Source organism: Hyperoodon ampullatus (genome assembly GCF_949752795.1).
Source record: "Hyperoodon ampullatus genome assembly, chromosome: 3".
NCBI classification, from domain to species: Eukaryota; Metazoa; Chordata; class Mammalia; order Artiodactyla; family Ziphiidae; genus Hyperoodon; species Hyperoodon ampullatus.
In genome coordinates, this window is record NC_136916.1 from 39,853,524 (window position 1) to 39,877,787 (window position 24,264).

Consider the following 24,264-nt stretch of genomic DNA (forward strand, 5'->3'; position numbering starts at 1 on the left):
TTCCTTCCCGCTGGTTCAACCTGAGGAGGTTGATGGCAGCCACCCTAACTGCTCCTCATGGGGGGCTGCAGGCATCTTCGGTTTGGGCTGATATGCACAAAGTCCCAAGTTCAAGATCATGACGTGTAAGTTCCCTGGTTCTCGGAGAAGCAGGGAGGAGACTGTCAGCCTTCTCCGTCTCCATGGTTTGTTCCTTTTTAGCAATTCTCTGTGGGGTCAGTGCTGCATGAAAGAATTCTCCTTTCTTGACTTTTTTTTTCCAGGTCCTTCAGAAATTTCAAAAGAATCTTGGCGTGACATGGCAGGGGAGGGAGTTGGCTGTCTTCAGGAAGAACGAGGAGAGAGTTCTTTCATGGGGAAAGTTAGAAGGGGAGAGACAGACAGCTGAGGAGGTGTTGGGTCTTCAGGAAGGAAGAATTGCATCTTTCTAATGCTGCCTTCGTGGATGGAGGAAATCATATTTACATCATGATGTTGGCAGCCAGCAAGCCCCCATGGGAGCTTGTGAAAGCAGGAGGGGCTGGACCTTTGTTGTTCTCTGGGGAGCCATGCTTGCTGCTCTGAGCCCATACGGTGCTTAGAATAGTGCTTTCTGCAAGCAGCAGCGTGAATCCTCTAGGAAAAGTCAGTGACCATGGCATTCACCATTAGGATGCCAGCTGAGCATACCTTTGGGTCTCTGTGTTCTCTCATAACCATCTTTTGCAGCAGGAGACTTGCGTATGCCCAGTGGGGAGCTGACTGAGTGGATGGATGCCATGTTGCATCTTCATGGCTGCACCCTGATTGGGAAGCTCGTTCCCTAGAGCGATGGGACATAGGCAGAGTGAAGGAGGGACTGAAAATCATGACTTTGGAGGCTTTCAGGAATCACAGTTGGGCAGCCAACTGTCAGGACCTTGGGGCAAAAGAGGGGCTGAGGACAGGTATACTAGTTTGCTAGGGCTGCCATAACAAACACTGCAGACTGGGTGACTTAAACAACAGAAATTATTTCTTCACAGTTTTGGAGGCTGGAAGTCCAAGATCAAGGTGTCAGCAGGGTTGGTTCCTTCTGAGGCCTCTTACCTTGGCTTATAGATGCTGACTTTTCCTCGTGTCTTCACATCATCTCCTCTGTGCATGTCTGTGTGTCCTAATCTCTTCTTATAAGGACACCAGTTATTTCGGACTAGGGTTCATTTCAATGGCCTCCTTTAACCTTAAAGACTCTGTCTTAAAGCCTCTTTAAAGGCTCTGTCTCCAAATACAGTCACATTCTGGGGTCCTGAGAGTTCACACTTCAACATATGAATTTTGAGGAGACACAGTCCAGCCCGTCATAACAGAAGATAAAACCCAAATGAGAGGGACTAAGGAGATACAGACAGAGGTGGAGTGAACATCCAGGAGTGGCAGCGGGGCCAACCCAGCAAAGGTCTGTGGTGTGGACAGGGGAGATGCCCGACTGAATGGTGCCGGTGGGGCAGCCTGGCTTAATAGCACAGGAATGACAGGGCGCCTGCATCCAACAATCCCTTACACACTCCTCAGTGTTCTAAGACACTTAAGTCCTAAGACACAGCCTGCCCCTGGGCCTGCCTCTGCTGGTACAAGAGGAGGTACTTCCAAAGTCAGCCACACCCTTACTCTGGGAAATCCATGGTACCTTCTTCAGGCTCACTTTGTGGATGGGAATCAGTGTCTCCTTCTCAACTGTCAGCCCCAAAGGATGCAGTGTGTTTTGGGGCAACAGAGGGATTCATCTGGTCGGCTTCTCTTGGCTGCAGGGTCCATCTCGAGTGACCCTCTTGTTGGATGGTAGGGTTCCCAGGGTAGAAGGTGACATCCTTCCCAATTGTGGGGCCCCATCCTGCTGCAGTTGGGCACTCCCTTTAGGAGGGCCATAGGACTGCTTCCCATCCTGAGTTTCCCCTTGTTCACCACAGGGCTAATGCAGGAGGGGCCATCTCAGCCTGTTCTTCCTCAGGTTCAGAGTTTGGCCACCTGTGTGTCTGGCTCCCTGTTTCCAGAGGACCCAGTAGCTGCATTGCCATGGTCCATTACTCTGGGCCCCAGAGTCTGGGCTATGAACGAGCCAGTAGTTCAGGACAAAATTAATGGTTTTGTTTGGTAGTCTCAGGTAAGGGATACAGGGGCAAGGTCATGGAGCTTGATTTTGGGAAAGTGTTTGATGCATCATCTCTTAATATCTTGCTCACCAAATTACTTCCAACGGTCAGGTGACTTGGAAACTGGCCATTGACTCAAGCACAAGTCAGAGACGAGTGATAATGGATCCGTAAGGGAGGAGGCTCAGGGCTGCGGTGAGGCTCAGAGGTTCTTAATTAAACCTTTGTCTGGTGAGGGGGGTAACTGGCTCATCAATAACTGATGACAGGTGAACTCAGGTGAGGCATCAGCTAGAAGGAAAATCAGGGGAAGTGAGTTCTGAGTGGGTGTTAAGTCAGTTAAAGCTCCCTGCCTTGTCTTTCCCATCTGCCCAGCACATGAGCAGTTATAAATGCCTCTGAAGGCAGGATGGCCAGAGGTGTGCCCTGCTTGCCTTGTTGGCGGTGTATGTTTGCCTTTCTCGTCTTTTGTCTATTTGTTTGTCTCTGTGGCTGGATGCTTCTATCGTGTGTCTCTGGCAGGGTGCTGTGTACGGTTGCCCAGATTGTACGCACTGCTTTCCTCCTGGGACTTGTGCAGCACAGCGTCTCTGTCTCTGGGGACACACACTGGGTTGTGAGTATGTGTACCTGGGCGTTTACATGTCTGTGTGTTGGTTGCAAATGTTCCTGGGTATGCCTCTTGTGGCCTGTTGTTGGAGTCTTCACGTTAAGGCTACTCAGAGCTGTTCATCTTTCATTGGCCACCTCTGAGCCCCAGTTTCCTCATCTTTGCATGCAGATAATAGCAATACCCGTCTTGTAGAGTTGCTGTAAAAATTAAATGAGATCATGAATGCAGAAGTGGGTAACATAGTAGCTGGTGCTTGGTAAGCCCTTGATGAATGGCAGCTGTTGATTGTGAGCTGGTGCAGGGGGGTAGGAGGGGGTGAGAGAAGGAGAGTATCTGGACTGCAGAAGGAGAAGGTGGTCTGTACACCACTGGGACCGTCAGGGAGGAGGGAGGGAAGAGGGCAGTCGTGGACAGAGCCCACGAGTGTTGCTGTGGCCGCTCCATCTGGCCAAAGAACTGGAGGAATCCGGAGGGGCCCTTTCTCCTCCAGGTGGGGCTTGGTGGGTGGGGGGAGGGTGGGGAGAAGCTGCAGATGAGACACCCCTGAGAGAGCCGGAGCCCACCTCCCCCTTTCCAGGTGTCCCAGGCCCCCTCTCCCCTCTAACTTGTAATAAGGAGATAATGCTATTTCTTATTCTTTATTTGCCCAGAATGCCTGTTATTTTCTTTCTTTCAGAATCCAATTTTCTCTTGACATTTCTGCCTAATGTAGCAAAACATGACCTTTGTGAAAGGACATTGCTGGCAACCCGCTCCCTGCCTCGGGCCCCGCAAGAACTACTGGCACACTCCTAGGCTGCTCCTCCCTCGGAGCTGGGCAAGGCTTCCACTTCCCCGGGACCGCTCCTGTGTCCCCGCCTCCTCCTTCCGGCCGGGGGCGGGGCCGGCGGTGGGGCGTGTTTCCCAGGGTTCAGTGCGTCTGGCGTTCCTGGCGGCCGTCTCTCACAGGAGCTGCTGCTCCGCTTCAGAACCAGGGGCTTTGTTCCAGGCTGCGCTGGAGTCGGGCAGAGAGCTCAAGGCCCCTGGGCCTTGTCTAACTTCTGCTGCCCCTGATGCTGTTGTGCGTAGACAGTAAACCAAGAAAAGCAAAACAAAACAGAAGACTTCTATCTGGATGAGGTACTCACCTTTATTGAAACATCATAGCGGCTCATGGTAATGGAGGCACATAGAGTGGTACTGTGAAGCCTGTTATCCTTGACCCCGAGTTCCAGCTCCTGGTGTAAGGTCAGCGCCTTTGATGGGCGTACGTGTCTGATCCCCTGCTCCTCCCTCCCAAGCAGGAGTTGCTCTGCAGGGAGCTGGGTGCCTGGGTGTCCTCAAGTGGCCATCATGCAGTTCTTCTGTCACCCTTTTCCTTCCGGTCAGTGGGGGAAGGAGGCCGTTTGTAGGAATAAGATGCGCCATGGTTAGGGGTTTTTTGAAGCTGAGCATGTGGATGGGTTGAGGTTTATAGGCTTTTAGTGAGAGCCTGTGTCGTCACACACACCAGTGCTCTAACAGTCCTGCAGAGAGGAAGTGGGTGACAGTATGGGGCTATGGGAGGCTCTCCTAGCAAGGGCTGTGGGCTTAAGGACTCTGAAAGGAGAGAGTGCTGGGGACTGGGGAGAGAGTGGGACAGTAAACTTGGGTGATACCTACTGGACACCTTCCCTTTGCCCCAGTCCCCTGCACCCCAAGAATGGGGTCTTTCTCCCCCACACAGTCATGGGCTGTCACCAAAGGCAGAGCTGCCTCAAATGGGAAGGGGAAGCCCTATCCCATAGCTTGTCCTTGTGTTTGAATATCTGCTCCTCTGATGAGCTGTGTCTACTCTCTGTACCTCACCCAGCCTGAACTTCTCCCCTGAGCTCCAGACCGACGCATCCAACAAGCTATCTCATCTCTCTTCTTTGGACGTCTAACAGGCATCTCAAACTTAGTGTCTGCAAGGGGGAGGCTCTTGATCCCCACGTCGCCCCCCAGTTGGGACCCCTTTGCAGCCTTCCTCGGCTCACTAAATGACATCACCACTCTCCTGGTTGCTCAAGTCTCCCTCCTCTGCCCGATCCAATCCCATAGGAAGTTCTGGCAGTTCTCCCTCCACCACCTAGCTTGAATTCCATCAGCTTAATTGTCTCTACTCTCTCTTTTTGCCTGGAATACTGCAGCAGCTCCTAATTGCTCTGATGACTTCCAGTCTTGGGTTCCTATTTTAAAAAATGGTAATTAGATGATGCCACGTCCCTACTTAAACCCAGCCAGTGCCATCCCGTTGTTCCTTAAAGTAAAATCCGGGTGGCTTACCTTGGCCAGCAAGGTGGGTGTGGCAGGTCCCCTCTCCTGCTTATCCTAGACCACTCTTCTACTTCCTTCCTCACTGGGCCCTTTTCTGGCCCCCTCGTCCCTCTCAGGCCTTCGCATTTGCTGCTCCCACTGCCTGGAACACACCTTCCCTGGCGCTAGGCTCTTCTCACTCCTCTTCTCAGCTCCGACATCCCCTTCTCAGAGGGTATTTCTGGAAGCATCTTCTGACGTAGCCCTCTCTCTCTCCCACATCAGTTACTTACCCCACTTTGCTTATTCCCTTCCTTCTGCTCATCACAAACTACACTTCTTTTGCTTATTCATTTGTAACATGAACATAAGCTCCAGAGGGACCTTATCTGTCATCCACCCCCTCATTCCTTAGTGTAGCCTATATTTGGCTCTCAACAAATATCTGTTATAGAAGTCCTCTAAATATAGGTGTACCTGTAAGCATATGCATATGGGTATAAGCAGGAGTCTGTGTTTGCGTTTATTACCTACATGTTTAATGGACATAAATACACACGTGCTTATACACACGTGTGTGCATGTGGATAGGTATTTACCTAAGTGCAATTCTTACCGCTCTCCTTTCTCATCACTAGATAAGTACATGGTTCCTGGGGTGCCACTTCAGCTCTAGCCGTCTCCAATCGCTGCCTTGAAGGGATGTTACCACATCAAAAGTTGTTTGTTGAGGGGCTTCCCTGGTGGCGCAGTGGTTGAGAGTCTGCCTGCCGATGCAGGGGACACGGGTTCGTGCCCCGGTCCGGGAAGATCCCACATGCCGCGGAGTGGCTAGGCCCGTGAGCCATGGCCGCTGAGCCTGTGCATCCAGAACATGTGCTCTGCAACGGGAGAGGCCACAACAGTGAGAGGCCCGCGTATTGCAAAAAAAAAAAAAAAAAAGTTGTTTGTTGAACCTGGCAAAGTAATAACCGTGGGTGTGTTTCTTCTTTTATTCAGAAGACTAATGACTATTCCTTTCCCCTGTACATCCTAATGAAAAAAAAAAGCCATTAGGAGGAGGACAGAAGTGTGAACAAAAAGGCTGATGTCTTGATCATTGATGGACAGGATTGCTGAGGGAGGGACTGGCTTGAAGGAATTGTAGGTGACCTGCGGAGTATTTTCGACTTGTGTGAATGTTAAGAATGTTTGTTGAGGGCTTCTGTGGTGGCTCAGTGGTTAAGAACCTGCCTGCCAATGCAGGGGACATGGGTTTGAGCCCTGGTCTGGGAAGATCCCACATGCTGCAGAGCAACAAAGCCTGTGAGCCACAACTACTGAGCCCACACGCCTAGAGCCCATGCTCTGCAACAAGAGAAGCCACCACAATGAGAAGCCCACATACTGCGACGAAGAGTAGCCCCTGCTTGCCACTACTACAGAAAGCCCACGCGCAGCAATGAAGACCCGACGTAGCCAAAAATAAATAAATAAATCTATGTTTTAAAAAAAAGAATGTTTGTTGGTAACAGGGCACAATAGTTTCACTTATGCAAGGTGAAGAAGTCCTAGATATCTCTAGTACAGAGTAGTGCATAGTTAACAATACTGTATTGTACACTTAAAAATTTGGGAAGAGGGTATGTCTTCCGTTAAATATTGTTATCACCAAAAAAAAAAAATAGAGAGGGAAGAAACTTTTAGAGATGCCAGTTAAGTTTATGGCACTGTTTATGGCAACCATTTCACGAATGTATATTATCTTCAAACTCATCAAGACATATACATTAAATATGTACAACTTTTTTGATAAGTCAGTTATACCTCAGTAGCTAAAAAAAAAGGGGGAGGGATAAATTAAGAGCTTGGGGTTAGCAGATACAAACTACTATATATAAAATAGATAAGCAACAAGGTCCTACTGTATAGCACAGGGAACTATATTCAGTATCCTATAATAAACCATAATGGAGAAGAATATGAAAAAGAATATATATATATATATGTATAACTGAATCACTTTGCTGTACAGCAGAAATTAACACAACATTGTAAAACAACTCTACTTAAAAAAAAGAATGCTTCCTGGTTTGTATACCTTATACTCTGAGAGTTCTCTGTCCTCCTGTAGAAGGGTGGATTTAAAAAGGCTCTCGAAAATTTTATTGTGGTGAGAGCATGTGGGAGAATGACCAAGAAATATTTATTTATTTATTTATTTCATTTGATTTGTAAAACCTTGCCTTTTAAAAGGTCTCAGCATCCTCTCCAGACATGATCTGTAGCCTCGACTAACTGTCAGATGTACTGTTAGCCGAAGGGAGCAGTGGAGAAGAACAACAAAGCCAGGCTCCCATGAGATGACCACGCTTACTACGGAGAGCATGACATGCCAGATTCTCCTTTAATTTCCTCTTTATTTGTCAATCTTGCAGAAACCTGTCGAGTAACCGGCTCACCACACTCTCATGGCAGCTCTTCCAGACGCTGAGTCTTCGGGAATTGTAAGTTCAGTTTTGAAGACTGTCCCAGTCCGTGGAGTGGTGGTCAAAGGTTGGGTGGAGCCACCTGAAGCTGGGAGTACACCTGAAGGGGCTCCTTGGGTTGGATTATGTGGGTGTACCATGTTCAGTGAGAGTGAGCCACCCTATCCCTTGATTTCTGATGCTCCTTCTGGGTGCAATATATTTCAGAAGATAGGAATCTCATCTCTTAGCAGGACCTAGTTTTGTGATCTGTTGGTAGTTAGTAATAACATTTATATTTATATATATTTATAATAATAAAGATAATTTATCAAGTTATAATAACATTTTCAATATATAAATAGATTATTAGGTGTGCTTTCATTTACATGACCTTTGATTTATCATCACATGTCATGGGAGGTAGGTATTATTATACCTCCCGTATAAAAGGTATCTCTACACTTTCAGGTGAGGGTTCTGAGCTCCAGAAAGGCATGTGAAACACAACGAAAATCACATTTCTAGGGACTGGCAGAACCAGGACTTGAACCCAGGCCTTTGATTTCAGATTGCATGTATTTTCCACTTCTCGTGATCTTCTGTCAGCCTACTTGGCTTGAGTATGGACATCCTGGAGGGAATAAGCCCATATATTTATTCAGTCTGCTTGTGGACTGCTTAGATTTGCTGCATTCTGAGGCTGATCAATGTACTCCTACCCCAGCCAGCCATTTTGCACAAACACACATTGGATGGATGAATGAAAACTCGTGACCACTGCTGGAAAAAATAAGTCATGTTGATGTGTGAGTCATCAGGGTCATCTCTGTGCATGAAGGATGGCATATTATGTTGAGGGGACAAATCAAGGAATAAATTGAAAAGGAATTGAGGCATGGATAGAGTTAGGGAGTCAGGGTTCCAGGGACACTGCTCACGTGTCTTCCCTTTTACTTGATGACTCAGATCCAAATTCACTGAATGCAGATTGCTTTCTATCCTTTACCAAGAGGCAGTGAATGGCCTTGGATCCCCGCCCATACTGTTGGCCTTTCAACTTGTTCTCCCTCCACCTGGTAAGACCTGAGTTCAAGGATGCGTCATAACCTTACCTTTTCTGACCCAGTTGGTCAGGAAGGGGAATGTTTACATCTCATGACAGTCTTGTACATACCCTACTCATCCTCATGGACCCAAGTGCCTACATGATGCTTAAAAATGCCATTCCAGGGATGGGAAGTACAGAGATGGTCTCTGACAGTGTTGGAGAGTTTAGGACAAGACTGTTGTGGGTTGCTTTCCTTCTTTAGGATTTTGCCCCTCCCACCAGGCTTCTCCTCTGCTATGAGCACAATAGCTCTAGTGATCAGAGTTCTTTAGTCATACATGGCTGCCATCCAGCTGTACTCCAATAAAAACTCCTACCTGAGCTTGGAAAAAGGTGCATATGTACTTATTTTTTTTTATAAAACTCCTACCTGAGCTTGGAAAAAGGTGCATATGTACTTATTTTTTTATAAAAAAAATAAAAACTGGAAAAGTGGACAATGTCACAGATATCTCAGTGTCAAACTGTTACACTTGATGCATTGTGTTCATTCCCTTCTTTGTAGGTGGAAAAGATGTTAGAGGTAAATTAACATGACTGCTTTGATCACCACTAACACTGATTTCTGAGATCTTACTCTGGGCCAGGCAGTGTGCCAAGTAATCTCTCGAGTTACGGAGGTTATTTAATCCTTATAACAATGCTATCAGGTCGGAATGGCTACTGTCACTTCAAATTTGGGGACACTGGGGTACTTAGCAAGGTTTAGTATCTTGGTTAAGGTCACCCATTAACTAAATGGTAGCACGTGGACTCAGGATCTTGACCACTATGCTTCGCCATCTCCCAACTTTCTCAATCTGTTTTCAATCCAAGGATCTGTTCTACAGTAATTTTCAATAAAAAGGCACAATTGCAGTTATTCCTTACATTGCTCTAAAACTGACCAGGGACCCTGCCCTAAAGGAGCTAATTGGAGTCTTTCATCCAGTTCTCCTGGGACCCCTGACCCTTCATCTGTGGGAGGCCAGGGATAGCATCTCTCCAGGGGACATCCGGCTCTACTGTTGGCTGAATTATTGCGAAAATGTTCAGTGCTCCTTCTAAAAAAATCATTGGCTGCGAAATCGATGGCGTGCTGCCCCGGTGACCTGTTTCGTGGAGTTTTAGAAACAGTTGTTCTGTGGATATATATTTAAAGAAAATGTCAGATTTCTCCCAGAGGATCATGGGATTCTGCATTCATCTTTGCCTGTGAATCAATACACCAGTGAGCTGGATGTGACTTATGGGGGAATGAAGACATTCCCTCCAGGGTGAGTCAGTGTGTGAGAGCCACCATGTCCACGGAGTATTTTATTTCTGTCATATTGTTAAATAAGTAAAAAATTATGTTGGAAAATAAAGAAGCCCCGCCTCTAAGGAGCAGTCACCCTGGTAAGGGTCTATTTTTTTGAGGAAGAATTGAACGTTGAGAGTGGAAAATTTATCTTTTGGCTGGAGAGCCTGCGTGTTGGCTCTTAGCTGTGGCTGTGATTAAAATCCAAACAATCCCAGTTCCTGGCAAATGGAAGAGTGGGTCATATTTTCTTGTCTGACTTCCTGATTAGTCCACATGGTGCCATCTGCCATGAGCCATCTAGACTGCTGGGGTCTGCCCAGTGGAGCCTGTGGGCTGGGGTGTGGGCATGGGTCAGGTATTTCCAGGAAGAAAGAATTTTGGCCCTGGAGGAGAGAGGCCAGAGGGAGATGGCTCTGTGAGCTGTGGCAGCCAAAAGATCACAAGGGCAGAAGTGTGAGGCTTTGAGCGACCTTCTGCAGGAACAGAAGGAGAAAGCTAGGGCATTCAACAATTTCTTAGCATGTTTTATTCCATCACTGAGGATCTCTGCCTGCCCCAAGCAGCCCCTCCTCTGATCCTTGACAGAAGAACTAATGCTGTTGGGATTCCCCATCAGAAGGGCTGAGTGTCTACAACTTTTCCAGTAGCAGAGAAGGAGAAAAAAGAGGTGTATATTGAGTATCTAATATATACGATGTACTGTCTCACCCCTGGGACAATCCCACAGAGGAGGTATGCTTAAACCCAGTTTGACAAATGAGGGATTGGAGGCTTGGCCAAGTGAAATAACTGGTCCAACATCATATGGCAAGTAAATGGGAATTAGTATTGTGATTATTAGCATTGCCACCATCCAGGTCTATTGTTTTCAAAGACCAGCTCTTTCCTTACCCAACTCAGCACCATAGCCCTCATGCTATGCGTCCCCTTCTGCCAGAACTCAAGATGGCAGCTCTTCTCAGAGGAATCAAAGGGGGAAAAAATCCAAACAAGTTATCATCTCAGAGCCCTTGCTGTGTGCCAGAGACTTCCTTCACTCATTTCTCATTTACTTTTGTGAGATGAAGGGTGTGGTCTTGGCCGGGCACCTGGCCCGCCTCTCACCTGTCCAGGCTGTGTTTTTCTCTTACTGATGGAACCGGAAGCATCTTTCAAGACTGCCTCCTGAGTAGCCAGCACTCTTTCAATGGCACGGGTTTGGAGAAATTTGAGTTGGTGTTGCACAGTGCTCTCCGAAGTTTCTGTTTATGGCAAGATGGTGTTTTCCCTTTACCGAGAAAATGGCAATAGTCTGTCCAGAAAGCTGAGCAAGAATCAAAGAGATTGACTTAGAGGTAAAGAATGAATTGGAAAGAAAAGAAACTTGGATTCTGAATCCCATGATACCATTTAGGCAAAGGCAAGAGGCACCAAAGGATATAAATTCACAGCACAGAAACCCTCCAGAAATACCCTAAGGACCATTAGTGTATCTCGAACAGGCTTCTCTTAATACCCCGCACGCATGGAGCAGACATGATTAAAATAGATTGGAATATTTCATTTTCTTAAAGCAAAGTGATAATTACCTCTGGTATAATTTACAGATTTAATCGACTTGGTAAAATATTAACTCAGTTTTGGGGATGGGTTTGTGCTGATCCTGTCACTTTCCTTCCCCCAGTCCTGGCCCTGACCACTTGCCACGGCTCGCAAAATCACTCAACAATCATGTTAATAATACTGGTATTATAATAATAATTTGGGGCCTCTTTATAGCCCCTTTTACTTCACAAAGCACCTTAACATATATTATCACTAATCCTCATAGTAACAGTGAAGAAGGCAGATTGAGCACAATTACCCCCATTTTACAGACATTAGAACAGAGCCTTAGAGAATTCAGGCTGAATGAATACTTGCTGTATTCATTTCCTAGGGCTGCCTTAACATATTCCCACAAATCTGGGGGCTTCAAACAATAGAAAGTGATTCTCTCACTCTTCTGGAGGCCAGAAGTCCAAAATCAAGGTGTCAGGATGACTACACACTCTTCCAAGGCTCTAGGGAGAATCCTTCCTTGCCTTTTCCAGCTTCCGGTGGCTCCTGGTGTTGCTTGGCTTGTGGCAGCACCACTTCGGTCTCTGCCTCCATCTTCACATGGCCATCTTCCCTGTCTCTTTGTCTTTGATTTTTCCCTCTTTTCTCTTATACGGATACCAGTCATTGGATTTCGGGCCCACCGTAATCCAGAATGATCTCATCCATGATCCTTAACTTGATTATATCTGCAAAGACTCTATTTCCAAATAAGGTCACATTCACAGCTACTGGGGCTTAGGACTTTGATGAATTTTGGGGGGCGGGGGAGACACTATTCAATCTACTATAGTTGCCCAAGGTGACACAACTGGCTCAACTCAGATCTTTTGTTTGGATAATTTTTTTAACCACAGGACTGTTGGCATCTCCAAGGTGCCCTTTGGGCATGTTTTCTTCTGTGACAACAGATTTGGGTCCCTTCCCCATATTTCACTACCTGGCCATGGATTGCCACTGGCAGCCCTGATGCTGAGGAGGGAAGAAAACCAGAGTGACGACTAGCGCGGAATCAGTGTTTTTTAAACACTCAGTCTTGGTCTTGGCTGTTCAGCAAAGTGTCTTTGTGCACAAACTCGGATGGGGCTGAGTTAATCTGTGGGAAGCCCCAAGGGCCCTATGATTAGGCCCTGGGCCATCTTGAGGAAAGGGCTGGGTGTTGGTAATCTTTGCTGTGAAGCAGCTGCTGTTGTATTATTCATGGGGCTGCCTGCATTATTGATGGAGCAGGGGAAGGCTTGCTTTAGGCTCCTTGAGTCTGCCCCTGAAGCCCTGGCTGAAGACCCCTCTGCTCCAGACCTGATTTGATGGGAGAATGGACAGCATCATTTAGACCCAGGACTTGCCCTTCTTTGCTTCTGGTCCACCTCACTGTTTGACCCCTCTTGTCAGGATATGAAGACGATAGTGGATTTGCTCGGTGAGATGCCCAGGTCATCTGTTCTGAGACTGAAAATGCTTTCTGCCTTATGTATGTCTTGTTGTCCAGGAGGAGAGTCCAGAGGGATGGGGGGAAGAACTCAAAGTTCTTCTGCAGTTTCCAGGAGACCCTGGGTTGGAGGAAAGGACCAGGTCTCATGGTGCATGCCTTCTGGAGGAAAAAGACGGAGGGAAACAAACAAGCTTTTAGCGTGCCCATGCCTGGCAGGGTCTAAGACACACCCCACATATCTCACTGGATTCCCCTGCCAGCCTCAGGACGCTGTGGCACCGTCCACCTTTCTGAGGGACCCCTGAGATGTTGGGATACGCAGTAGTGCAGGGCTCAGACAAGAGGCAGAACTGAATAAAGCACATGTGGCTTGAAGCAGCCTGGCTAAGACTCTCACTTGTCTAGTATTTTCCACCCAGGTGGGTAATTTGTATTTTTACAGCTACTTAATAATGAATGACCACATCTTGTCAAGTAAGCAACTGGGACAAATCAGGCTGACCTGGTTCAGTGTGCATGTGTTCCGGCATCTGGACCCTCAGTATTCTTCCAGCAGGGCTGCCAGGCCTCTCCTCACAGCCCCTACCGCCTGACTCCCAACCACTGCTCCACTCCCTTTCCCCAGAAATGCCGGGCAGGGAATTTGACCTCCTGTGTTTCCTAAGGAAGCCCTCAGACGTTCCCTTCCCCTGCTTCCTCCTCGTTGTGAGGGTCAGAGGGCGTGAGACCTGTAAGGCCTTCAGCATAGTGCTGGGCACAGAGTAAATGCAATACAAACGTTATTATCCAATTATTTTTATGACTTCTCTCTCATTTTCTCCTGTCTACCTTTTCTCTCTCCTCTCCCTCATTTCTCAGCTGCAGAAGCATCTGCCTTGACCCAGGGCAAACCCCTCCAAGGGTCCTGGACCTCATCCGTCACTTGCCTGCTCTAGGACCTTACCTTTCCCTCCTCACCCTCAGCCCTGCCCTGACCCGATTCCTAATATGTTTCCCCTCTTCCTTTCCATTGGTTTTTCTCTTCTGTTTTCAACCAAAGATACTTCTGTCTTCCATTGACTTCCTGTCCCCTGGAGCTTAAAACCTTGGGGTCATCTTTTACTCTTTCCTTTTCTTCTACCTCCAAGGAAGCGCCAAATACCACCTTGTCTTCCTTTACGATGTTTGCTCCATCTTCCCCTTCCCTCTCCCCAGTTTTTACCTCTCTACTCCAGGCTCTTAGTAACTAGGCAGCCGTTCTCTCACGGTGGTCCAGGGTCCCATGGGGATCCCCAAGACCCTTACAGGGAGACCAAGAAGTTAAATCTATTTTCATAATAACCCTGAGACATTACTTGCCTTTTTCATTCCCATGGGCAGTGGAGTTTTCCAGAAGCCACATGACATACTTTACCATCATTCCTCTGATGCTTGATGGAGTTTGTGCTAATGCATTCTTGTGTTTTAAATTTTTCTCAGTTTTAATTTCTAACATGGTAAATCGTGATAGATATAATCCACCTAAAAGTTCTTTGAGACCCTCAGTCATCTTTAAGAGTGAAAAGGAGTGCTGAGACCAGAAAGTTGGAGAACATTGACCTGGAGCCTGCCAGCCTATATGGTACCTATATGTGAATGAGAAAAGATGCCTCTTCTGGGTGGATAGAGCCCCGTGCCAGGTACCGGGTCTGGTCAAGGGTATGCAGGCTGGATTTCATCCCCCATTCATCCCTTTGGCTGGGTGCATTGAGACATGCATGAACTTCAGCACTGTACACGGTGACCCTGTGTTTATCAGACATCCTAACCGGGGTCCCAGTCTCCGGCTGTCCTCCCCTCTGGTTGATCCTGTTCAGCATTGCTGGATTACTCTTCTTACAGTTTTGTTCACTTCATTCTCCAACTGCAAGGGCCTCGGTGGTTCCCACTGCCTCCTGGATGCATTTCAAGCTTCCTGATGTGGCAGTGAATGTCCTCCACCATCTGGCTTCCACTTGCCCTTCCAGCTTTATTTCCCGGTGCTCCTGCTGTAGCACAAGCTTTCTTTCCTGTTTCCACAATCCAGCCTGCATCATCCCTCTAACTCTTCCCCTAGTCTTTCCCTCCACGAGCTTCCAAAGTTCAGGGATCCTGCTTACTCCTCCTAGAATCTCCCATCTAGCTATGCCTTGCACGTGATAGATGGCAGGGAAAGTGCATGAATTTTGGAGCCCAACAGGCTAAGCTTTGAAGCCCTGCTTTGTCACATACCAGCTGAGGGACCTTGAGCATGTGACTTGACTTCTCCAAACGTAGGAGGGGGTCCCTCTTGTGCATGAGGACGAGAGACTGGCTGGCTCTGAGTGCAGCTGTGAGAGGCAAATGCTTGATGAAGGTTAGGTCTTGTCTCCTTTGCTGAAAGAGTGTGGTGTGCAGAGCAAAGTCATGGGCACTTTTAGACTAAGAGGATATCATACAGGGGTGTTTGCACATTCTACCTGTGCTGTCCTGTTGGCTAGAAAGCACTGATTCCTCCCTTCCAGGGGCCTCACTTTTTTCTGAAAGCTGGTTAATGCTGATGTGTGCTTCACTACTTTGGAATTTGCCAGTTGTCAAAAATATCCTGGGTCTTAGTGCAGTTACCCAAGTGGCCCTCCCTCTGGGCACCAATAGAGTCATCCCCTTACTGGTCCAGAAAGAGAATCATGTTCCCCTGAGTGATCCTGGCATTCAGATTTATCAGGTGCCCTTGACTTTAAGAGTTTCACATCAGCTTATGCCCTTCAATTGTCCTCCTAAGGAGAGAACTCCCTCTAGAGGGGAGGTGACTCCCTCTAAGTCACAAGGAAAATGAGTGGAGAAGGAAGGCCTTGAACTTGACTCTTCCTCTATCAGACAGTCTTCTTTACCAAGATGAGTGCTCCTGGAAAACAGGGACTGATTATTCATTTCTGTTTCAGCAGCCCTCAGCCCACAGCCAGACATAAATGAGGTGCTTATTAAGGATTTTGTTGAATTTATGAAGGAATAAAGCTGGTCCCAAGATAGGCTTTGAGCAGATATTGGAAACAGCGAATCACCTTCTCCCCAGGGAGAATAGCTTCTTTCTTCCTCTTCCCTCCCTCCCTCCCTCCCTCCCTTCCTTCCTCCCTCCCTCCCTCCCTTCCTCCCTCCCTTCCTCCCTCCCTTCCTTCCTTCCTTCCTTCCTCCCTCCTTTTATTCATTCAACAGGTATTTATATGCCAGGCTCAGTTATAGGTACTGGGGATATAGCAATGAACCTAATAGACAATGTCTCTGACTTTGATGGAACTTAATTTTTATTTGGGGAGACAGATAATAAACAAGCAAGCAAATAAATATTTATTTTTTAATTTTTAGATTTATTTTGTTTTTCCGTTCTATATATACTAATTTGCATCTGCCAGCCCCAAACTTCCAAGGAAGCAAATAAATATTTAAAGTGATGCTGGGCAGTGACAAATACCAGAAAGAAGAAAATAGGCAAGGGACTGGGCAGTGTGAGGGCAGGGGTTGGTGGTAGCTTTCCTATAGAAGTGGTCAGAGAAGGCTATATGATTCCTTCATGAAGGGCGGGAGTTGATCTAGCAGGTATGTTCTGAGTCCAAACTCTGTAGGCAGAAAGGACAACAAGTGCAAAGGCCCTGAGGCAGGAGCATGCAGGTCATCCTGGTTGACACAGCAAGGTCAGAGTGGCTGAAGAAGAGGAGGAGAGGGTGAGGCAGGCGATGAAGTCAGAGAGGTGACAGAGGGTGGTATAGATCCTGTAGGCCTTTGACTTTGACTTTCAAAGAGTTGGGAGGCCACTGGAGGGTTTTGAGAAGAGGAGCTTCCCAAGCCGATGTATTTTAAAGGTCTCTTTGGCAGGTAAGTTCAGTGGAGTGGATTTTTTTGGAATGAGTTTATTTGTTTAAAAACTAAATAAATTCATGGACTTCTGTAAGTATTTTTTACTTCTTTGGAGACCTTGCTAAACCCTTCTCTCCTTAGTCCCTGAGGAGCAGGTGGGGGCCCATGCATAGCCTCACAGCCCTGGGAGGGAGCTGGGCCACCTTCGGTTCAGGGGTTCCCTTCCCTCACTTCTTGCCCACAGGAGGTTGGAGCAGAACTTCTTCAACTGCAGCTGTGACATCCGCTGGATGCAGCTGTGGCAGGAGCAGGGGGAGGCCAAGCTGAACAGCCAGAACCTCTACTGCATCAGTGCCGACGGCTCCCAGCTCCCACTTTTCCGCATGAATATCAGCCAGTGCGGTGAGTGAGCTGCCCAGTCCCAGCTGGCTCCACGCGGGCCTCCCTCAGACACCAGGGACGGTGCTGCACATCAGCCGGGATAGCCAGGGCCTTCCTTCCCCACTGCCCTCCCAGCCTTGAACTCTGCATTGGGTGCAGATCTGGCTCCCCTCTTACCTCCTTGCTCATTCTTGTCCCTTCATGAGCCAGCCGTGGGAAGGTTGGTTCCAGGGATGCAGAAAGGGGTTAAGTGTGCTCTTTGTCATTAGACCAGAGTCCTTTCTCTCTGTCAGTTCCCTGTTAAGCAAACCTGAAGGAGTGTTATGTCCAGGTGTGGTCTCTGGATCTCCTGTATCAGGAGCATCTAAGGTACTTTTAGAGAAGCAGATGTCTGGGTCCATCCACAGACTTAAGAGATCAGAATATCTGGGGATGAGTTTGGAAATCTGAATTTCTAGCAAGATCCCCATGGGAGTCTGAAGCAGACCAAAGTTTTGAGAACCAGTGCCCAAAGTGGAAGATGTCATTTGATGTCATTGTTAGAGCTGCATTCCTTCAGCAACTGTCCTCCTCACCAATCCCCGCTCCCCAACCACCACGTCCAACTGCATGGGCTTAAATCTTGAGTTCTACCATCTGCTTGGGAGGTGGTGTGAAGCTTCTGGGACCTGGGGGACTTCTGAGAGGTCAGGCAGGTTTTGTGGAGTCATTATTGGACAAAGCAAGCGGTGCCCCCATTGCCCCCGTGGACAAAGTTTTGGTAGCAAGTATTTGCCTATTTTTTTCACCCACCTTGTCCTCCCTCCCAGACCTGCCTGAGATCAGTGTGAGCCATGCCAACCTGACCGTACGGGAGGGTGACAATGCTGTCATCACTTGCAATGGCTCTGGATCGCCCCTGCCCGACGTGGACTGGATAGTCACCGGACTGCAGTCCATCAACACCCACCAGGTAGGCGTCCGAGGCTTGGGACCTATCACCTCTTAGTCTTAATGAGCTAAAATCATGAATAGAAGCGAGAGACATGAGAATAAGGAAGAAGAAGAGGGGAAGTTTGTGGTCCTATTTCTATAGGAAGAAGCACATAGACTTGGGTTCCACCCAGCTGCAACATTTTCTAGCCAACTTGATCTTGAACATGCTATAAACATCTCTGTACCTTACTTTCCTCATCTGTGAAATGGGTATAATGCTACCATTCATCTCATGGGATAAGTGTGAGTGTTACCTGAGCTTTTGACTGTAGAGAGCTTGGCCCTTGGTCAATGTGCCTTCACCAGCAAGGCCTCCCTCACCTATTGCTCAGCTTTCCTTTTGATTCCTAAAGGTGTTTGGGGGTTAGGTTGGGGAGCCGCCCTTGTAGAAACTGTTTGATTGTTGTTGTTTTTTTGTACCCTCATCTAGTTTTTCTTTTTTCTTTTCCTAAATTTTTATTGTGGTAAAGTATACATAACTTAAAATGTACAGTCTTAAACATTTTTTTAGTTATTATAAAATATTAGCTCTATTCTCCATGTTGTACAATACATCCCTGCAGCTTATTTTATACACATGATTATTGTTTTTCTTATTGGGTTTTTAGACAAATCTGAACTGGACCAATGTACATGCCATCAACCTGACGCTGGTAAATGTGACGAGTGAGGACAACGGCTTCACCCTCACGTGCATTGCAGAGAACGTGGTGGGCATGAGCAATGCCAGCGTCGCCCTCACTGTCCACTGTGAGCGGATGCCCTTGTGGGGGGCGGCTGGGACCCTGGGGATCTCAGCATAGGAGGCTGGGGCCGGGCAGAGCTGCTTCAATGGGCCTGGTCCACCAGGAGGGGCAGAAAGACTCCTGTGGGACAGGACTGAGCAAATCAAGTCAGTCCTTGGCTAGTAACCCCAGAAAGGATGTCCCTGTCCCTCAGGAGATGATGTACCTCCAACTCAGCTCTGACTTTACTCCTAAGTTGGCCCAAGTCTGCCTTTTGCTAAACCTCTAAAAGGTCATGAGAGGGAACCCTCCACCTATAGTGGATCCAGGAAGCTTGAGTCAATACAGACATCTCTTCCCCTCTTTGGGGGTGGTGTTGGGGGGGAAACCTCTGATTCCCTCAGGTCTTTTTAAAGCGGGGTGGGGAATAATTGGGTTGCCCACCCCAGCTCCTGGAAGGCTGTTCTGGGACACCGGAGGCTCTGTGTTCTGGGCGTCAGCTGGCCTTTCCCCGGCAGACCCCCCGCGCGTGGTGAGTCTGGAGGAGCCTGAGCTGCGCCTGGAACATTGCATCGAGTTCGTGGTGCGCGGCAACCCGCCGCCCACACTGCACTGGCTGCACAATGGGCAGCCGCTGCGTGAGTCCAAGATCATCCACGTGGAGTACTACCAGGAGGGCGAGGTCTCCGAGGGCTGCCTGCTCTTCAACAAGCCCACCCACTACAACAACGGCAACTATACCCTCATCGCCAAGAACCCCCTGGGCACAGCCAACCAGACCATCAATGGCCACTTCCTCAAGGAGCCCTTTCCAGGTGAGGGCAGGGCTGCTCTAGGGTGACTGATCCCCTCCAGAGACTCAGGGGGACAGGGAGTGGGGGCTTGAGAGGAGAAGCAGCATCAACACAAATACTGTCATCAATGACAACCAAACACACACTGGAACATATTCAGCCATCACCAGAATTTTGGGTAAACTAGATGAAGTCTCTGATTTCCAATAGCAGTCACAGTGAAAACCAAGACCCCCTCAGAAATACACAGCTGTACATATAAGGGCATATGGTGTTATGGTAGAGAAAGTGGGGACTTTAGAGGTGGATAAGAATGGCGGAGAATCTGAACCAATTCTTTTTTTTTGTTGGGGGACTCTGGGCATGATCGTTGCCTCAATACCCTCATCTGTGAAATGGGCATGATTGTACTTCTCCCATAAGAATCTCGTGACTTTTAAATACCTTAAAGTAGACAAAGCACGTATCACAGGCTTTGGCACCTAACGATGGTTTGATGACCTTCCATTACAAGGGGCTTCAGGGTCTATCTGGTTCAACCCCACATGTAACAGGCAAGTGAACAGAATCTTTCCACTTGCTGGGTAGTAATAAGGCCTTGGCTGGGTTTCCAGGTCTGTGGCTCTTTTCCTCTAGCTCCGTGGTGAGCTGATGGGTGGAGGGTACCTGATGCTGTCAGCCTGGATGGTGCTGATTCTAGTGGACGGGGTCATTGAAATGATGAAAGAACTTTGTTTGAATACTTGGGAGGGGAGTCTGTCTTTCTCTGTCTGGGCTAGAATATTTCAAATACCTTCCTGAAGTTAGAGGAGAAGAAAATACTCCCAAGAGTTTAGTGAAAGTGGTTGCAGCATCTCTTGGGGGTGGTTTTGGTAGCTGATAAGTTTCTGTCAGTGAAGCCATGTATCTTTGATGACCTTGGTGATGTCTGCTGGGAACAGGCTAGATGACCTCTTGGCCTTCAATTCCTGGAAATCCAGCATTCTAATGAGATTAAAGGGGAGTGTAAAGACTGATCTCGATCTCTCTGTCTCTCTCTCTCTCTCTCTCTCTCTCTCTCTCTCTCTCTCTCTCTCACACACACACACACACACACACACACACACACACACACACACACACACACACACACGGAGCATTGGAAGACTAGCACTGTGCAGCATCTGCTTCTGTGAAGGTGATTTCACAGCATACAGATAATCAGAGGGTAGCAGTTCCAAGAGGCCTTTTTAATCTTAGTGCAAGGAAACTCAAACTTTAGAGGCTTTGAGAGAAACTCTGGAGAGATGAGGCTGCCTGGGAAGCTAAATTCTTGCCACTGAGGGCCAGGGGATGGTGGAGCCATCACTCAGGAGAGGCCTGAGAACGTGCTGATGTTTGAGACCCTGGCCATCCCATATGGTCCTACATTTCCAACATCATTCCCAGTATGCCCAGTAAGAGGCCTCAGGACACTTCCCACTGTGGGCCACACGTGAGCTGGAAGAGTCCTGGCTTGCACTGCAGAAGCAGCAGCTTTTAGATGCAGAGATACTTTGCTTTTCGGGGCCAAAGTCAGGCTAGGCTTTGTTGGCATAAAGGGCTGGAGTGGCCCTTTGCCCTGCTTGTGCCCATCTGGTGATTAGAGAATGGAATCTGTTTTTAAAGAGGAGAGTCAACACTCCCCGATGGGCGAGGAGTGAAGCCCTCGCCAGAGTCATGCTTCTGTTTCCAAAGGGAAGCTTCTGGGGCCTGGCGAGAGCAGGGAGCCCTGGAGTGCTCGGGAGGGAGGGGGAGCCACCCTGGCTTCTGCGTGCAGAGGGTGTCCTGGCCACGGCTTTTCCTTTGTCCTCCCTCCCCTTGGGAGGGAAGCAGTTCTCTGCATCCTTCCAGCCATACAGGCACCTCCTCTGTCCCCAAGAGACACAGCTGCCCCTCCTCTTCACCTCTGGATACGCCTGTCACCTTTTCAGTTCTCCTCAGGCCACTGGTTCTCAAAGAGTGGTCTCCAGACCAGCAACATCAGCATCACCTGGGCAGGTGTTAGAACTCAAATCCTGGAGCCCCACCCAAACCTACTGAATCAGAAACTGTGGGGTGGGGCCTGGCAGTCCGTATTTTAACAAGACCCCCCGCCCCCGAAAATTCAGACGCTCCCTCATTTGCCGTCTCCTGCCGTGGCATTTGGTAGACCCAGGAGGCCAGAGGGAGGGTGAAGTTACAGAGGAACTTGAAAGGAAACAGCTCACCTGCAGTGGGTCCCTCAAACCCATCTACACCCTGCCAGGCCATCCTGTGCGAAGGTTTGCTTGTTTGTAAAGGAATCAATGGATGATGGAAAAGCAGTGACAGGGAAAAGATGGGCCAGTCATGTCAAGAGACAAAATATGTAGGCGTCAGGAGAGTAAATTATCCAGGGGAGTGGACGGTAAACCTCGCACCTGCTGAGCCTGGATACAAAGGCTCTCGGTGGACTCCTGCTCTTCTCTTGCTGTGGTGTGGGGACATTGTATTTGTCATCTGAACCCCTCTTGCTCCCAGGCAGCAAAACATAGACATTAAGAGCAAGGGTTCTGAAATCAGACAGATGGAGGTATTATCCTCTCTGTGGCCCTACTGGCTCCGAGAATGGGGCTTAGCACATGGTTGGCGTGAGGTGAAGGATGATCACTGCTCGGTGCCTCTGTTTCTTCATCTGTGAAATGGAAATGATAACCAGAGCTCCCACCTAAATTGCCCTGAGGATGAATGAAGTGATGTCCACCCAGTGTTTAGCTCTGTGTCCGGACAGAGGGAAGGTTCAATAGCTGTGGGCTACGACTAGGATTCTAGGTGGAGAGTTTAGGAGTTGAGTTTAGGAGTTCTAGATCTGGTCGTCACTCTCTAATCAAGCTGGTAAGTTCTAACAGACAGCCTTCAGGTAGTTTACTAGGGTAGTGGTTATGGAGTCACAATGCCAAGATTCAGATTCTCATTCAATTGCTTATCAGCTCTGTGATCTGAGGCAAATTACTCAATCCCCTGCTTCTGCCTCAAAGATTGTAGTGAAGATTAATTCACACATAGTGGATTAATCCACCTAAAATATTTCCCACAGTGCTTGGCACAGAGTAAGCACAGAATTACTGTTTGTTTTTATTATTATATATAAAAAAAAACACCCAAGGGCAACTGAAAAGGGACTTGTTTTGAGGGAAAAACAGAGATCTGAAGGTGAGGGTCTCCTTTCCTGACTGTTCATGGGCTGGAGACCCACGGGAGAGCTTTGATTGCATTGAATATATTCAGTGGAGCCGTCTGCAGATGCAGAGGCCTCCATCAGAAGGATTTTTTCAGAGCAGGATATTGAAATGAAAATGTTCTGGAAAAGCTTTCTGTAAACTTCACATGCTATACAAATGTTGGTGTTTCCTTCCTCATTTCCAAAGAAGCACTAGAATGTTCAGCCTGGAGTTCAGCCTTGGTGTAGGAACCAGTCCCTGGTGTTCCAGGGATCTGGGCCTAAGAGTGGGGACCGTGAGGGTTCAGGGATCCGAGTGTCAGGGGAGGCTGGGGATCACGTTAGGGTCAAGGTGGTACCTGGAAGGTCACCAGTTGGGGATCCTTAGATGATGATGTGATAGAAGGAGGAATGTTGCCAAGGTATGTGTGTGTGTGTGTGTGTGTGTGTGTGTGTGTGTGTGTGTGTGTTTGCCTGCACATGTGCAACAAATATCTGAGAACACTTGACAAAACGTTTAGGAATAAGTGAGCTGCCATAACTCTTGAATTCTCATTTCTTTTTACCCGACTGGGAAGTCTCTTCATCATGATCTTGTGACAGCAGAAACCAGAATTCCATCAGGGCCCTGGGTACAAACCATGGGGGACACCATTGCCCCAGTGCCCATAGCCGCATCAAGGCTGGTTTCTTTCCCCCCCAAACTTGTTGAGACTAGAATGTGGTCCCAACCTGCCAGTGCTGGGGGAAAGGAGGCGGCAGCAGCGTGTGGCCTTCTGTGCCGGGTGGGCAGAGCATGTGGACGCCTGGTGCAGCTCCCCCCTCCCTCCTCACACCTGAAGCCAGGGCATCTCTTCTCCTTATCACGTCTCTGTGCATCTCTCTCTATCTGGACGCAAGCTGCTGCCTCTCTTCTCCATTCTCTGGATCCCACTGGCTTTTCCCACTGGGTTTTTCTTGAGGCTTTGGGGATCTGGAGGACACACGTGCCTTGCTTTCATGCCCAGTTCCTGTTGGGATTCAGATGCTGCCTTGGCACACTGGTCCGGTTGTCCTCCCAGCCTGCTGGTGCGGGCTGAGGTGAGGACCACTCTTGGGTACCATCCTTTTCCAGGGTGAAGTTCTGAGTCCTCCCACAGGTTAGAGAGAACCCAGGAGGTCTGGCTGTTCCAAGGCTTGTGTGCTTCCTGGGTGTGTCAATGTTTCCAGGCTCTTGCAAAGGAGATAAGCATTCATAGGCTGATTGAGAGATTACAGGGTTTACAGATTCGGCCAAAACATTTGGCTGACGTGAGCATATTCTCTAATAAATGAGAGCCTTATGGGAAATATGCAAATTGGTGTTAACTAGGAATTGATCTGGCACCTCTCTTTTCTCAGGCTCTGAAGCCAAGGCTAGGGCCCCCTTGCCTCCATCCTCCTCCCAAATCAGCCGTTTGGTCACCTGAAGTTTAGAAGAGGGGGGCGGGCCTGAAGGGCACATTCAGGAATCTGGAGAAAGCTGTATTGCTCTCCCACAAAACAACACAAAG

The 24,264-nt window shown here is 48.3% G+C and overlaps 1 protein-coding gene across 7 annotated transcripts in view; it reads left to right on the forward strand.

Annotated features, from left to right (window-relative positions):
• NTRK3 (neurotrophic receptor tyrosine kinase 3) overlaps nt 1–24,264 on the forward strand; it is a gene marked incomplete at both ends in the record, with an annotated part of 382,825 nt that overhangs the window by 105,264 nt on the left and 253,297 nt on the right. For all 7 annotated transcript variants that reach the window (XM_079699625.1, XM_079699626.1, XM_079699627.1 and 4 more), the window contains 5 exons: nt 7,398–7,466; nt 16,903–17,060; nt 17,849–17,991; nt 18,623–18,764; nt 19,258–19,554. In XM_079699625.1, the coding sequence (XP_079555751.1) occupies nt 7,398–7,466; nt 16,903–17,060; nt 17,849–17,991; nt 18,623–18,764; nt 19,258–19,554 (809 nt within the window). The remainder of the gene's footprint in view (nt 1–7,397; nt 7,467–16,902; nt 17,061–17,848; nt 17,992–18,622; nt 18,765–19,257; nt 19,555–24,264) is intronic.